The sequence below is a fragment of the Mesocricetus auratus genome, unplaced genomic scaffold (genome assembly GCF_017639785.1).
Source record: "Mesocricetus auratus isolate SY011 unplaced genomic scaffold, BCM_Maur_2.0 Super-Scaffold_100026, whole genome shotgun sequence".
Taxonomy (NCBI): domain Eukaryota; kingdom Metazoa; phylum Chordata; class Mammalia; order Rodentia; family Cricetidae; genus Mesocricetus; species Mesocricetus auratus.
The window spans coordinates 7505918-7522159 of record NW_024429207.1 but is presented as its reverse complement, the minus strand read 5'-3'; the positions used below and the strand labels follow the sequence as shown (position 1 = coordinate 7522159).

Here is a 16242-nt window from a genome sequence, read left to right as displayed (position 1 = left end):
CTTCCTGGAAGGAAGGGTTCTCCTCAAAGTTCCAAGAGTCATGTGTACCTCAGGACTGGTTTTCCTTGATGGGTTGGTCCTCTCAGGGAGTTGGTCCTCTCAGGCTCAAGTGCGCTTGAGTGAAGAAGAGATGCAGGGTTCACACAAGGAAGGAGAGCATTCTACTTTAGTCTGTCACTGTGTACCTTCTTGGACCGGGTGGGAGGTTTAGGCACAAGGGCATTTGTGTCCAGTTGTGGAGGTGGGGTTGCCTGTCTGGCGATGGGCCAGAGAGGGGAGGCTTCAGCTGAGGTAGTGGCCCAGGTTATCGTCAGACCACCAGAGCAGTGTGCTTGAGAGGCTGTGCCCCACCCCAGAGTGTTCCACCTTCCACTGGGCTCCTGTCACTGGCTAATCATGGAGGCAGAGATCGTCCTAAGAGTGACTGCAAAAGCAGGGATGCCACTTCTCCCTCTGAAAGTTGGTCCCTGTGTCCTCCCTCAGAGCAGGAAGCCTCGGGACCCATGCAGCAGGGGACTTGCGTGACAATGCTGCAGCTCTGCTCAAGCCCAGAGCTCCCCTCTGCAGCTGCAGGTATTTCCTGAAGGCGAGCCAGATGTGCTGAGAACATTTCCTTGAAGGCAGATGAAAGGAACCGAATAGCCAACTTCTTTAATGGCAGGCTAATTTAGAGAGGCAGGAGATGCATTTGGGACATGATGTGAATGACTGACCCCAGGATCCAACAAATTAGACGGGGAGAATGGAAGCTAAGAAAAGGGAGGAAAAGGAAGTGTTCTCAATTCTTTTTTCTTTTCTTCTTCCTAGCAAGAACCAGTTGAGTCATCTTTGGGGCTTAGTAATGGAGTAAGTGACCTTTCTCCTGAGTATGCGGTCCTGACTTCAGCTATAAAAAATGAAGTGGATAGTACGGTGAACATCATAGGTAAACTGTTTTGACGTCTTATTTTTATACTCACAAGCAGCCTCCAAGGTCTAAAATTTGCAAAACAGTAATCTCAAAATAACATAGTCAGTAAGAGAAAGTCTTGGAACATGTCCAAACCCAAGTTCTAGAGCCTAGATTTCAGGGCCTCACAGATGAGGTCAAGGTTTGTAGACGAGTCAGGTCCAAGAAAAGAAAGCCAGGCGTTGGAAACGCTTCCTCCCTGGTGGCTAATGGTTAACAATTCTTCATCACTCAGGGTTAGTCATAGGGACGAAAATGTCATTTATTTAACTTGGGAACCAAGGAGAAGAAAGGCCAGCCTTGTGAGTCCTGCCGGCTTCTGCCTTGTGACACCTGCCCGGAGGCAGCACTGGTTTTACAAGCCAAGAAACTGAGGCACAGAGACTTTTTGTCAAAGGACTGACTGGCTCTATAGATTCACTGAGCATTCTCTCCTGTCCAGATACAGTTCTGAGGGTAGGAAGTTAATAGGGGACAAATTCAGCCCTATTCCCATTTTATGGGGACACAGTAAGCAAAGACACAGGTAAGCATAGCACCCCCATTTGTGGCCTGTGATACAAAGGGAGAAAGCAGAGGTGATTGGGAACAGTCTAGAAACCAGATTTACATGGTGGTAGCAGTGGTGTCCTCAGAAGAGTGGCATTCCCCTATAGTGGGTGTGTGAGGAGCAGCCAGTAACATGTGGAGGAGGCAAACATGATGCTGACAGAAACCCTGGGTATTAAACATCTGAGGGAACAGAAAGCAGGCCAGGCTTGCATAGTATAGGAAGCATGGTGACTACTCATGAGGCTCTTTGGAGGTAGAGGTAGTATGACGGCTATTCTTCGTGGTCAGCTTGACTACATATGTAAATAGCCCAAAGCCACAGCTGGCTACACCTGTGAGGGATTTTTGTTTCTTAATTAAATCGCTTGAAGTGGGAAGCCCCATGGCAATCAAGATCTTTTGAGGTGGGACAGTCCACCTTTAACCTGGGACACGCCTTCTTCTGGCAGCCTATATAAAGGGCAGAATGAAGAATGAAAAGTTTTCCATTCCTTCACTGGTATTATAGCCTACTTCTTCAGGACTCTGGCATGTACTGAAGACCAGCTGAGACATTCAGCCTTATGGACTGAATACTGGATTCTTGGACTTTTTCCCATTGGTAGACAGCCATTGTTGGACTAGCTAGACTTGCAAGCCATAAAGCCATAAAGCCATAAATATATATTTCTCTCTCTCTCTCTCTCTCTCTCTCTCTCTCTCTCTCTCTCTCTCTCTCTCTCTCTCTCTCTCTACACACACACACACACACACACATTTTATTTCTCTAGAGAGCCCTGACTGATACAGATTTTGATGCCAGAGTGGTTCTAGAGCAAAAGATGTATAAGGGTGAATTTTTAAGTATGTGGAATAGCCTTTCCAATTTGCCAACATGCTGACACCTACAGTTACCGAATCCTCTCCTAGAAGCTCAGAAAATAGAAAAGGCCCATGGTGCAAACTATTTTACAAACTTAAGGAGATAAATACATTTAAGTATCCTGATTCACCAACTGTGAGAAATAACAGATCTGGTGACTCTGTATATAACCCTTCTGACAATTTGTGGAAAAGTAAGGAAAACGATGATGCTTGTCTGGTTTGCTCTTATCATCGCTGGACAAACTGACAACGGAAAAGAATGAGCTCCATGATAAAATTAACTATCACCTAGCATTGTGGGATACCGGGAAGGACAACAATGAACTTGATGATAAAACTGACCGGTCCTGAATGAACATAAACAGCCTAAAGATTTCTAAGTGTTCCCTGGGAAGGAATCTTCTCGACAGCAGCCATGGAGGGCAAGTTGTGGAAAATCAAACCAAATCCCTCATTATAAGGCTGACTGTGTAGCAGTGAAAATCAAGCCACAGCTTTGGAGAGTGTCGAGCTGGAGGGTGTTGGTGGTTAAAGGCATTAATTTGTGAAGAATGGGATCCTGTAACTTTGGGGTGGAGATGTGTGGGAGGACCCTCTTGGAGCAGAGAACATTGAACGCTCAGATTCTCAAGGGTTTATCTTATGTTAGGAGGGAATCTCTCCACTCTCAGTATACGATGCACTCACATATCTAGCCCCTGAAATACTGCCCTTTTCACCTTTGACGGGAAATTAATCCTTCATTGTCTGCTAAATCATCAGTGACTTTCTCTGAAGGAGATGGCAGGCAAGACAATGATTATGTCCCTCGGGGCCACCAGTAGTTGCCTCTAGACCTGTAGCCAGACAAGGTCAAGCAGGCTCCTAGAGGAGAGATAGAAAGTGTAGACCTTAAGAAGATGTACCACGTACGCTGCTAAAGGGCTTAATGAGTTTGCTACTTTGTTCAAGCACAAGTCCGGGGAATATGTGTGGTCATGGATTTTAGGGGTGTGGGGTAATGGTGGAAGAAACATAAAACTGGATAAGGCTAAGTTTACTGATGTGAACCCACAGAGTGGAGGTTTTATTTTTAGTAGGGAAGCTCATCAAAGGAATGGTTAACCGAAGCATTTGTCAAATGATGACTGACTGGAAAGGAGCTGGAGATGCCTGCTGTCCCTGGGCTTAGTGTTGGTGAAGGGATCTTAGGATCAGGGAAAAGCTGTGCTCCAGTGAGTGTGCTATGTAAAACCGAATCCTTCACAGTGAAAACCCTGAAGACATTCCCTTCACTGGCCCTGTAAGGCAACAAAATGGCGAGGGGGCACTAGCACATTTGAAGAGCTTTGTTGTCCTTTCCCATGTGTCAGACCTTGGGGTTGGAGATGCTACTGCTCAGTTGGATGAATTAATTGCCGTGAGCTTAACCGGGGCCCCCAAGTAGCAGGGGCCAGGTGGCAGCACTGGATTATCAAAGGCAAGGTGATCATATTATCGTAATGAGAGCCATTATAGCCAAAACAATGTTTATAATGGCCTAAGCCATAATGGGCAACACAGCTAAAAGGATTTTTATGGTGGCATGACTTATATGGACCTTGGATAGTGGCTAATCAATATGGTGTTTCTAGGAATGAACTAGATAAAATGCCTACTGTATAAGGGGGAAAATTCTCAAACAAATAAAAAGTTACACTGAATCATGGCAAAAGAGAATTTCAGCTTATGAACCAGTCTTGAGTCAGTTTGTAGACCCAGAACCCCTTGAATGAAGGGACAGTCAGGTTCTCCTGAGGAAGGACCTTGGTGAAGCACATAAGAGTTTTACTGTTAACTTTTCTCCAGTCATTCCCCAGAGGGATCTACAGCCTTTCCCAAGGGTAACTGTCTATTGGGAGAAAGGAAACAATCAGACTTCCCATGGTCTATTGGATACTGGCTCTGAATTGATGCTGATTCTGGGAGATCCCAAGAAATGTTGTGGACTTCCTGTTAAAGTAGGGGCTTACAGAGGTCAGTGATCAATGGAGTTTTAGCCCAAATACAGCTCATAGTAGGCCCACAAGGTCCCCCAATTCATCCTGTAGTCAGGTGCCTGGCTTCAGAATGTATAATTAGGATAGATATATATTTAGAAGCTGGCAGAATCCTCACATTGGTTCCCTGATCTGTAGAGTGAGGGCCTTTTACCTCAGTGAAATTTTTAGGAATCCAATGGTATGGGGCATGCAAAGATATTCCTTCTTAGGTGAAGGTTAAGTTATTGTGTTTGGCCCCTCCCACAACCAAGAAAGAAGCACATTTAGTAGACCTATTTGTATTCTGGAGACAGCACATTGCCCACTTGGGTGTGTTTCTCCCACCCATATACCAAGTGGTTTCGAAAGCTCCTACCTTTGAGTGGAGCCTGGAACAGGAGAAGGCTCTTCAACAGGTCCAGGCTGCTGTGCAGGCTGTTCTACCACTTGGACCATTTGAAATATCTGGCCTGATGGTACTTGAAGTGTCGAAGACAGATAGGGATGCTGCTTGGAGCCTTTTGGAGTAGGGCTCTACCATCTGTAGACAACTATTCTCCCTCTGAGAGACAGCCCTTGGCCTGTTGTTGAGCCATAGTGGAAACTGTGTGTTTTGACAATGGGCTACAAAGTTACTATGCAGCTTGACTTCTCATCATGAGCTGGGTGTTATCTGACCCACCAAGTCATAAAGTAGAATATACACAACTGAAATCCATTATTAAAGGAAGTGGTATATATATAATCTGGGCCAAGCAGGTCCTGAGGATAAAAGCAAGTTACATTAAAGGGTTAATCAAATACCTATGGTTTTTACTCCCATCACCATGCTGACTGCACCCAAGCATGCACCCATAGCTTCATGGGCTATGTCATGCCATCAGTTTAGTGAGGAAAGAAGGCTATGGCCTTGTTTACTGATGGTTTTGCACTTTATGTAGGCATCACTCAGAAATGCACAGTCGCAGCATTGCAACCCCATTTTGGGACAACACTGATGAAGGGAAATCCTCACAGTGGGCAGAACTTTGGGCAGTTCATATGTTCATACATTTTATTTGGAAGGAAAATGACCAGCTGTGCAATATTCACTGACACATTGGCTGTAACCAATGGATTTGATGGATGGTCAGGGACTTGAAAAGAGGGATAGTTTTGGCAGAAGCATTATGTACAGGAAAGGCAAATCCATAACCAGAATAATTATCTACTCCAGTAAGGATGGAGAAGACAACACTTCATCCATGAGCTTACAGAATGCCTGATCCACCGACATAGTATTCCACACAGTATTGCCGCTGACCAAGGAACCCACTTCACAGCCAGAGAAGTGTGACAGTGGGCCCATGATCATGGAATCTACTGGTCTTACCATGTTTGCCACCATTCTGAAGCAGCTGCCTTGACAGAAAGGTGGAAAATGGAGTAGTTCCACTCAATATCACCCCTAGTAGCCCACTAGGGACAGTTTTGATTCCTGTCCTATGACCTTGAGTTCTGCTAGCCCAGAAGTTGGGGTTGCAGAGGGAAAGCACTCATGCCAGTAGCCATAGCAAACATTCCACTGAACTGGACGCTCAGACTTCCCTCTGCCTGCTTAGAGGGCTTCTGACGCCCTTAAGCCAAGGCTAAGAAAGGAATAACAGTGTTAGGAGGGGGTGATTTATCCAGATCATCAAGGAGGAAGTTAGATTGCTTCTCCACAGTGGAACTAAGAAAGATTATGTGTGGGATGTAGGAGATCCTTTAGGACATGTGCTGGTGCTACCTGATCTTGGGATTAAAGTCAAGGCGAAACTACAACAAACCTAATCTAGACAGGATGAAAAGGGCACAGACCCCTCAGGAATGAAGGGCTGTGTCACTCTTCCAGGAAAAGAGCCAAGACCTTTGAGGTTTTTGCTAAGGGTGGAGGAATACAGAGTGGGCTACTGTAGAGGAAGGAGGTTAGAAATACCAGGTAAGGCCATGTGATCAGTTGCAGAAATGAGGATTATAATTGACATGAATATTTCTGTCATATTTTGTAAAGAATGTGTTTATACAGATATTTAAGTTTTCCTTTCTTGATTTCTTTATCACCTAATTTAATAGTAATTAAGAAAATATCAGTGTTATCATATTTAAGTTTTGAGATACCAAAAGTATGTCCATCAAGGCACATTGCCACCTATTCAAAAATTTTTAGAAAGTATTTTAATAAATTTTAGTATATAAGTACTCACTTTCAGTAATGCTTAACATTTTATTTTTAAAACAAACTATTATAAATTTTTCTTCATCTGTTCTTAATCAAATTCCTTTTAATTATTTAAAACAATTTTTAAATTTAAATATATTTTGATCATATTCTTCCTCTCCCCAAGTCTTTTCAGAACCTGTTTGCAGTTATATAAGGGATAGTTATATCATGTAAATATAATTATGACATGGTTAGATATATGATGCATTTGTGATTGTATGTATGATAATCATATCATGTTAGGCATAATTATGACCTGGGGATTAATCATGACATAAGGAGATGAGTGTGTATCAGGTTGACAAGGGGTGGATCTGTGATGGCTATTCTTAGCTGTCAACTTGACTAGATCTAGAATTAGGTAAAAACCCAAGTGGCTGGGTACACCCATGATGGTCCCCCTCAATTAAATCATTTGAAGTGGAAAGACCCAGTGTTAATGTAGATATCTTGAGGTTGGACTATCCACCTTTAATCTGGACCACACCTTCTGCTGGCAGTTTATAAAGAAAGGCTATGTAAGAAGGAAGTTTCTTGTTCTTTGCCTGCTTGACCTCACTCTTGCTGGCAAGGCCATTCCTTCACTGGTATGGGAGCCCACTTCTTTAGGATTCCTGTATCTAGTGATGATTCGCTGTGATATCCAAACTCATGGACTGAACCTCTTGGACTTCCTGTTGGTAGACAGCCATTGTTGGACTAGCTGGACCACAGCCTCTAAATATATGTGTCAAATGTATTAGAGTATACATTCACTCTATCCATACAGTTCCTCTAGAGAATCCTGACTAATACAAGTAGGCAAGAAATGTCATAGGGACTTTGTAGATCATGGTTAAGAAAATTGGGTTTTATTCAAATTGTTGGGGAGTGTTTAAAATTGGGATTGGGGGCTGGAAAGTTGGCTCAGCAGTTAAGAGTACTTGCTGCTCTTCCAAAGGGTCATAGTTCAGTTCCCAGTACCAATGTTGGGCAGCTAGCTCACAACTGTCTGTAACTCCAGCTCCAGGCAATCTGACATTGTTGTCACCCGCTGGGTTAACGATTCCCTTCCTGGTCTTAATAGTGACCAAGAAGTTAATAGTTAACGTACTTAATAGTACATTAATAATGAATGGCAGCAAAACGAGTCTGAAGATGTCTTTCTGTTCAGCTGGTTGCTTTTTACAAAATAAATCACATTGAAATGAGGTAGACTCATCATCACGTGTTTCCACACATGGGCAATCAGTGCTGTTGTTCACCATGTTATTGTCTGAGACTGTAAGCCCAAGGGAGCTTTTGCCTACATCCTTCCATGTATTCCTCACTAACCATTGGTCTTTGAGGCTTGTGGGTGGAGCTAAGAAACGGATCTGGATCCATGGCTGAAATGGCTTTTGAGACACTCTCTGTATCTCTTTATCTTAAAAATCGCTTCATTTACAAATGACACCATTTCTCACTTTCCACCGACTTGCTTTGAAACCTGGCTTGCATTTCAGTTTTGGATTTGGGCCCCAATACAAAAACTACAAGGTGTTTGCACTCTGTGTTGATGAACACATGAAACTGGGAGCTGAAATGGGTACTTAGTGTGATAACTTTTCCTGTACTGTCTGGAGGCTCTTTAGCCCGGGAGCTGGACTGAAAATCACTGAAGTCCGTGAAGATTAGCCAACACTATGTTTTTACTCTGGTCAGGGTGGGCTGGTCTCATAAGCAAAAACCCTATAACCTGAAATGTACTGTTGCCTTGACAAATTAACTCTTGGTTCCACGAGTCCAGCAGCAACACACACACACACACACACACACATACACACACACACACACACACACACACACACACACACAGGAAGGCAGGGGCTGGGCTCTGCTCCTGACACCCTCTCCATAACAGCTGGTAGCATTTGGGCAGTCCAAAAAGAGAGCAATGCCCCCTTGCTGAATTGTGTCTTCTAAAGATCCTTTGCTTTGAATGGATAAAGTCACAGGCACCCCTGTTTCCCCACTAAGGATAGGGAACCTTTTTTTCCTTTAGCACTGAATTGGTTGGGTGTGTGGTGGCTTACGTGTTAGGATGTGGGGGAAGCCAGCAGTGTGTCGAATTGTTCTGATGGCGCCCCACTGGCCTCCTGCCCTAGGTAGCAGAGCTTTTGCTGAGCTGTATGGGAAGGTTCGGCAGGCCAACCCAAGAGGCCTGCAGGTGCCTCGCTCAGCCTGACTCACTGAGGCTATGCTTTGCAGTCCATTGTGTTTCTTGATAAAAGGGAACCCCTCCCTAGGCTAAGGCAGAGATCACCAGAAACAAGGGGCACTATTCAGCAGTCTGAAGGGCATGAAGCAACCTAACTTGACGGGACACAGGGCATTAGGAAGCGATGTGTTTTATCTTAATTTTAGCTATTAGAAACACACCTTGGGGGACTGTCTTTTGCCAGTTTCTTCCTATTTGAATTAGCTTTATGGAAAGTAAAGCTCGCATTTAAGGATCCTGGTTTTCCTTCCCTTTTCTTCTATTTCTGAGTTGCTGCGGAGCCCATCCAGGACCTCGTGTGAGTTAGACGAACACCAGCACTGAGCTGTGCAACCTTAGCCTTAAATAGGTTCTTTGTTTCTTCGTTTTATTTTTGTTTATTTGTGTTTTAGCAGAGCCTCAACATCCAGGTACCAGTACAGAACAGATACTATGTTGTCTGTGTTGTCCCCCACCCCCCTTTGGCAGCTTAGCGCCCCCCCCCCAGCTGAGTCATGCAGATGGCACTGTCACCATGTGCTGACCAGGATCCACAGGTGGTAGAGTTCGGCTGTTGTTTTGTTTTTCTAGCCTTATGGAGTTTTTTATGTGCTTAGGAAGGCTGTTATATTCCATGATGTTTTCTCTCCTTCCCTTATTCCTAGCCACCTCCTCCTGTTGATAATTAACTATCAGGTCCCCCTGCCGCCTCCCGTGTCCTCTGCTCCACCTCCTTCTTGTCCTGACACTTCCTAATTGTACTTTGGTCCTAACCCGGGCTCTGCTTCCCTTCTCCCCTCTTCCTACTCATTCCCCAGTCACACAGTGATTTTTTTAATGCCCTTATTACCATGTCACCATTGCCTCCAACGCAAAACACACTGGAGTCGTCTTCATGTCTGGCATCGCCTGTCCCTGCCTGTGTTTGAACTTGAACTGGCCTGGTTGATCTGACAAGGAGGTTGATGGGAGACTTTAGGACCAAGCAGCAGCGACAGGGCCCTCACTTCCACTGTGGAGCTGCTAGCCCAGCACATCACGCTCAGGCTTTTGCTTCCGGATCATCGACCTCTGAGATGGCGATTAACTCTGCTGAGTTTCGCTTGGGAGCTTTGTGTGCCCTGCTCTGTGATGCTGTGTGCTCTCAAGTCGAAGAGTTCCCTCTACAGCAGGCGATCTCCTGCATCTCCCTTCACCCTTCTCAGCTAGCTGAGGTAGGAGTAGCCTCGGGCCAGAGGTAGCCGAGACAGCTGACCATGCTGGGACTCAACCCTGGCCTTCCGTTCCTAACCTTGTTATGACTCTCTCTCAACCTAGTGTTGGTTATTATTTTATGAAATCAAATGGCTGCTATATTTGACAAAGGAGAGCACCAGATTAGCTGTTCACCGACTTGGATTCTAGACCTGCTTTTGCAGTTTTTGATTCATGCCCCATTAAATCAGAGACTTTTGTATATTTGAATTGCAAACAGGACATGCACTACTATCTGTAAGCGGAAAGATACAATATTGTTTAAAATGAAAAGCTACGGTATTGTATAAAAAGAAGACGTTGGTGCTGATCCTACACACTGCATGGAGTTTGGAGGATCAAGTGAGATGTACAGTTGGTCGTCCTCTGTTTAGAAGGAAGATAGGATGGCTATATTTCCACACTCAAATTAACATGCATCTGAGTAGAAAGCGTGTTTCCCTGTATGCCGTGTCAGCAGAGTCTCAATTCTCAACCCGTCTAAGGATACATTTCTCCCGAAAGTGAGATGTCAATTGTCTGGCTTTATATACACAGCCAATAAGTTCATTGCTCAGCCCTATAGTTACCTGGTAACCCTGGTCATTTACCTCAGCTCAGCATTTCAGCTCTTTAAACTGTAAAATGGTAGGCCAGTCCCACTCAAGGGCCTTTCAGTTTCCAATAGTCCCTGCTCTAAATCGCTTTCTCTGAAGCCGGGGAGCAAGCTGCTTTCTCAGGCGGGGCCTCGGATCAACCTAACAATTGTTAATAAAGTAAAGCATGACCTCTTAAGCCATCAAACCGGTCCATCAGTAACCAGCTATGAATAATATTCTTGTGATTCTCGGAAACTAGATTCAGATAAAGTTACATTCCCGAGGGTGACTTTGCATAAGGGCCTGGCCATGCAAAGTTGGATGAGTTTGGTGGATGGCTTGCTTGCTGACCCAGATGAGAATTTCTGGCACCAAACAGGAAGCTGGCGGAAAAAAAATTTCACTCTTGGTTATGGGCCCAATGATTGGTTATGGTGAGATTTGGAAGGTTTTATCTTGAAAGGGGCCTAGGAAGTAATAGTTGAGCAGTTTGAACTGTATGGGTCACTTTTGTTTAGGGAGAACCATGTCACAGAGGAATTGAAGTTTGTAGTCAAAGGAAAGCTGACCTGGACTCCTCAGATCTGTCATGGACTAGGTAGCTGACCTTTGCTTGATTACGTTTTTAACTTTTATCTAAAATGGGGATCATAGTCACAGTGCACTTTCCTTATAGGACTGGGAGGCTTTCTGAGGGTGTGCTCAGAAAGTTGAGTTTTATTGTTATTTTTCAGCCAGGTTACTCATTATCTAGCACATAGAGGTGTGCTGTAGAAAGAATGCCAGTGTCTGCACACGCCCGCAGAACTTCCCGGACTCTGGGCTTTCCCTGTTTATGTGGAGGGACAGCCCTGGAGAGTTAGGACTTTTCCATGGCTCCCACCAGCATGTGTTGGAGAAACTTGCCTCCCTCTCAAAGCAGCACAGCCCTGTGAAGGAAGTCTGGTCTCAGAGATGATCATGCAACTGTGTAGACTGGGTATCTAGTTCTTATCTTAGCTCAGAAGAAAAAAACTTAGCTGTCTGTCTTACCAGCTAGTGCTCAGGATCCACTCACAATGTAAATGGAGCTACTTGTCAGTGCTTTTTCTCAAGCTGTGTATATTAGCTGAAATAAGGGACAAAATTAATTCATTTTAGGTATAGAACTCAACATTCTTCCTCTGAGTTACACCCCCCGCCCCGGCAATTCTCCAAGTTTAGGCAATGCCTTTGGTTGTGTAACTAGCAGCACATTCGAGCTAGAATGTTTTCATCAACCCAAAACGTTCTCACCCCTAACTTCTCCTAGCAATATAGTATGCCATGTCTTTTTCACTGTGGAAAGGTTTAAAAAGCCCACTTACTGCAACCCTTGACATTTGTGGAAAGCATGAGTTGTCATGTCCCATATTTGGGAGTTGTTGAACTCCTCTCAGACTCTGGCTTTAAACATTGAGCCTGGCTCCCTTCACTCGTTCAGGAAATGTCTGTTGAGCTCTTTGCTGGTGCCAGCCATGAGCCTGGACCGTGATGGAGTATAGAGAGTGTTAATGGCAGTTCCCAGCTTCCCAGATACGGTGCACACAAGTAAAGGGTTAGCTGGCAACCGAGGCAGAGAATCAGGATGTGCTGCAAGGTCTTATAGCTTGGGCTGAGCTCCAACTACAGGGTATGAAAGGTGCTTAGGGGAAGGTCAAGGGAATCTGTGCATGGGGCTCAGGGAGGGTTCTAGAAAATAAAATAGGGCCACCTGAGCAGTACCCATAGCTCAGTTTCCATCTCCTCTAGTCCTGCCTTATTGAAGCCTTTGGTTTTCCAGCTGGGGGAAAAACAAAACCATGAGAACAACAACAAAGTTTACATCCTTGACTTTGATCTCCCTTTGGATTTCATTCCTTGCTTTTTCCCTTTCAGCCTTTCTTTGCCTTCCACTCTTCCATAGATGGCTATATGCTGGCCTGGTGCCCTCTAGACTTCTTACGAATCTATTCCTTATCCCCATTGCATCCTCTCTGCCCCTCCAGAACCAGATAACACTGTCTGTGCCAGGCAGATGCTCCACCAGTCTGGGTTGGTTGAATAACTAAGCTGGGCATTGTGAGAAAAAGAACAGAGAGAAAGAACTCCTGGGTAGAACAAAGGGACAGATGCAAAAGATACCTGAGCTGCGCCATTGTTTACAGTCCTAGCCAGCTTCCTGTACCTGTTAGGAATGACAGCACAAAGGAGAAAGGAGCTTAGAAGCATTGAAATCAAAGAGGCTTTGATTGAAGTAAAGTTATGGTAGGACTCTATTTCCATTGCTCCTTCTGCTTCCTGTACACACGCACAGAGACATACACACAGACACACCACACATACACACATACTACACACAGAGATACACACACATACATGCACAGACACACGCAGACATACACACAGACATGCACACAGACACAGCACACACAGACACACACACACACACACACACACACACACACACATACACGGACGCCCATACATGCTCACTTGTGTGCATATGTGTCCATGACTGGTCAGGAACTAATTGTATTGACCAGCTGGCCTAGAACTCAGATATCTTCCTGTGTCTGCCTCTCAAGCACTGGGATTAAAGCTATGACCACCATGCCCAGAGATATAAATGCTTAAAAGAGATGACTTGATAGTTAAAACCTTATCTTGCTCTTGCGGAGATAAGTTCCCAGGACTCTGTATTGTACAACTCACAACTGCCTCGAGCTCCAATGAAATCCAAAGCCTCTGAGGGCACTTGCACTCACATGCTGGCGTGACACACACACACACACACACACACACACACACACACACCAATAAAATAAATCTTGAAAAGTGTGTTCAAACTTACAACGTTTCAACCAAAGAGAAGCTTCAAGTGGCTGACACCAGAGCTGTTGACAGTGGATAACTTTCAGAGAGACTGGCACGTGGCCTCTTCTGGCAAAACCTGAGCATTTTGCCTTTGCAAAAGGATGGGAAGGAAGAGGAACAGAGGACGGTGCAGAACCACACTGTGAGCTTGTGGATAAGGGACTCTGCCTCTCCCGGCCCCGGTTTCTTTGTTTGTATCAGGGTCCTAGTGCTTCATTCTGATGACTTAAATGTTACACTAACCTCCATACGCATAAGTACAATGTAGACCATGGTAGTCTTGTGCTTTGAGGACCTCAGGGAAATGTGTTAGCACAGCGCTTTCTTCCCTTTTATTGATTGGAGCCAATATTCAGAGACATTTAGCGCAGTGAGCTGCTGACAGTAGTATACAATCAGTTCCATTCGAAGTTAAAATGTAGCATCTGAGACACTGAAATTAAAAACATAGTGGACTATCACTATTTACCCAGAAGAATGGTTAAAATAAAAAAATGGCAACAACACCAAATGCTGGCAAGGATGTGGAGAAATTAGATCACTGTAACACTGCTGATGAGAATGTAAAATATGCACTTGCCCCGAGAAACAGTTTGGCTGGTTCTAGGGAGCTCAACGTGGAATTTCCACATGAGCCAGCAATTACACTCTTGGATGTTTATCCCAGAGAAATGGAATCATGTTTGTGGAAAACTTGAACAAAAATGTTCACAGCAACCTTGTCTGCACTAGGCAAAGACTGATACCAACCCAGGCATCCTTCAATGGGTGGATAGTTAAACAGATGGGATATGTTCTCCAACAGTTTGCAAAAGTTAAACAGCAGAATATGTACGCCAGCAATAGGGAGCCAGCTAGGGGTTCACATGACTTGGTGACTTGTGGGGAATTATGCTAAGGGAAAAGAAGCCAACCTCAATGGATTGCAGTATGAATCTAGAGGAGAAGACTTTTTCTCCCTCCCTCAGTAGTCATCAATTACCTAGAGATGGGGCCACATGAGGTGTCCCTCATGCCAGCTGGTGTTGTCATGTTCAGTCTTTGGTTAGACAACTACATGGTTGAGATTTCCTAGGTACAGCTTCTCTGTCTTCTATAGAACAAACTATGTCACAGTAGACTACCTGGTCCTCTGGCTCTCAGTGTCTTTCTGCCCACTTTTCTCTGATGTTCCCTGAGCTAAGTGAAGGGATTGTCTTGTAGATCTATCAGTCGAGTCTGGGTACCCCACAGTCGCTTTTCCTCTTCACCAAAATAAAGACTTCAATTTACAATATATGGAAGCAGTTTCAGAGTCTTTAGATATGCCTTACCAGTGTGGGGGCCATTAATGCACTTAACATTTGTTAGACTACTTCATTGTTCTGCTATTTTGGACAGTCAGTCACACTCGATCCCAAAAGGTATGAGAAGAACTTCCCCTTTCCATTCTGCCAGAAATGGCAGAGTGGATGGGGTTTTGTGTCTTTTCCTTCTTGTGAAGGTTTGATAATGTCTGTCTAGACCCCAGAATCCTGAAAAATAAGCACAGCACCCTCTTGCAGACCAAGAACAGAGAACAGAACTAGGCTGAATTTAGAGAATTAGGATATCTGCCCTGAGATTTGGTCAAGATGAAGCCTGAGGTCTTGACTGTGATCAGGTTGAGTGTGATACTCAGAACACTGTCACCAGAGTGTGCCATTATGCAGGCACATGGGGGACACATCTGGGTCAACTCATTGCAGGCTACTTCTCTGATAACGTTAACTCAGACTCAAGTTTGGTTTTCAGCTTCCTGGCAGGCGACATGGGGAGGCCTGGAATCTGAACCCTAGTTGGCATCTTGCTTGAGCTGAGGAAGGTTTTGTTTGTGAGTGTGTGCTATAATCTTATAATCTCGAGACTTTGAGGCATGATAGTCTCCTGTTCTTTGAAGTTGTAGGACAGTCCCATCTGGACAGCAACATTGAAGATCAAGAAATTGTCACTAATCCACCAGACATCTGCCAAGTTGTGGAAGTGACCACAGAGAGTGATGACCAGCCAGTCAGCATGAGCGAGCTCTACCCTCTACAGATTTCTCCTGTGTCTTCCTACGCAGGTAAGGGGAACAGGAGGGTGACTTTGAGACTGAATAGGAAACAGATCACCCAGTCAAGCACCACCTGACAGGAAATCTCTGTTCTGTACTAGAAATTATTATTGAGGAATTGTTCTTACTCTTATGTTCTTGACAACATCTTGAACACCTCTGTTAGAAGATATATTCATGGTATTCCTTTACTTGACTGCTCATGATATGGTTCATTTAGGTCTACAAATGACATTTCCTGGGATAAATGCTTCATGGTCATGATAAATATGCAAGAAATGATATAGTTACTGAGAACTGGCAAAGACTGAAAAGTCCTGGCACATGTGAGTTCAAATTCACTCGTAATGTAGTTGCCTAAATTAACAGAATTGGAGTCAGAATGGTTTGATGGATCTAGATTTTATTAAGGTAGATAAGACTTCAGAAATCACCTTTTCTAGATTCTTTGTGGAAGTGAAATACTTTTCTCAAGGTCACTTGACCAATATTTATCAGCCTTCAGCTTCGAGGTCATTGCTAGATCTAATTCACCTAGCTATACTTGCCATTTCCATGTATTTGCTCCCTCCCTCCGTCCCTGCCTCTTCCTCCTCCCTCCCTCCCTCACTCCCTTCTTCCCTCACTCCCTCCTTCT

The 16242-nt window shown here is 44.5% G+C and overlaps 1 protein-coding gene across 5 annotated transcripts in view; it reads left to right on the top strand.

Moving 5' to 3' along the window:
* Irf2 (interferon regulatory factor 2) overlaps positions 1 to 16242 on the top strand; it is a 99888-nt gene that overhangs the window by 76102 nt on the left and 7544 nt on the right. For 4 of the 5 annotated variants that reach the window (XM_005066675.4, XM_013110854.3, XM_013110853.2 and 1 more), the window contains 2 exons: positions 808 to 925; positions 15450 to 15614. In XM_005066675.4, coding sequence (XP_005066732.1) covers positions 808 to 925; positions 15450 to 15614 — 283 coding nt within the window. The remainder of the gene's footprint in view (positions 1 to 807; positions 926 to 15449; positions 15615 to 16242) is intronic. The other variant, XM_021225206.2, reaches the window with a different exon arrangement.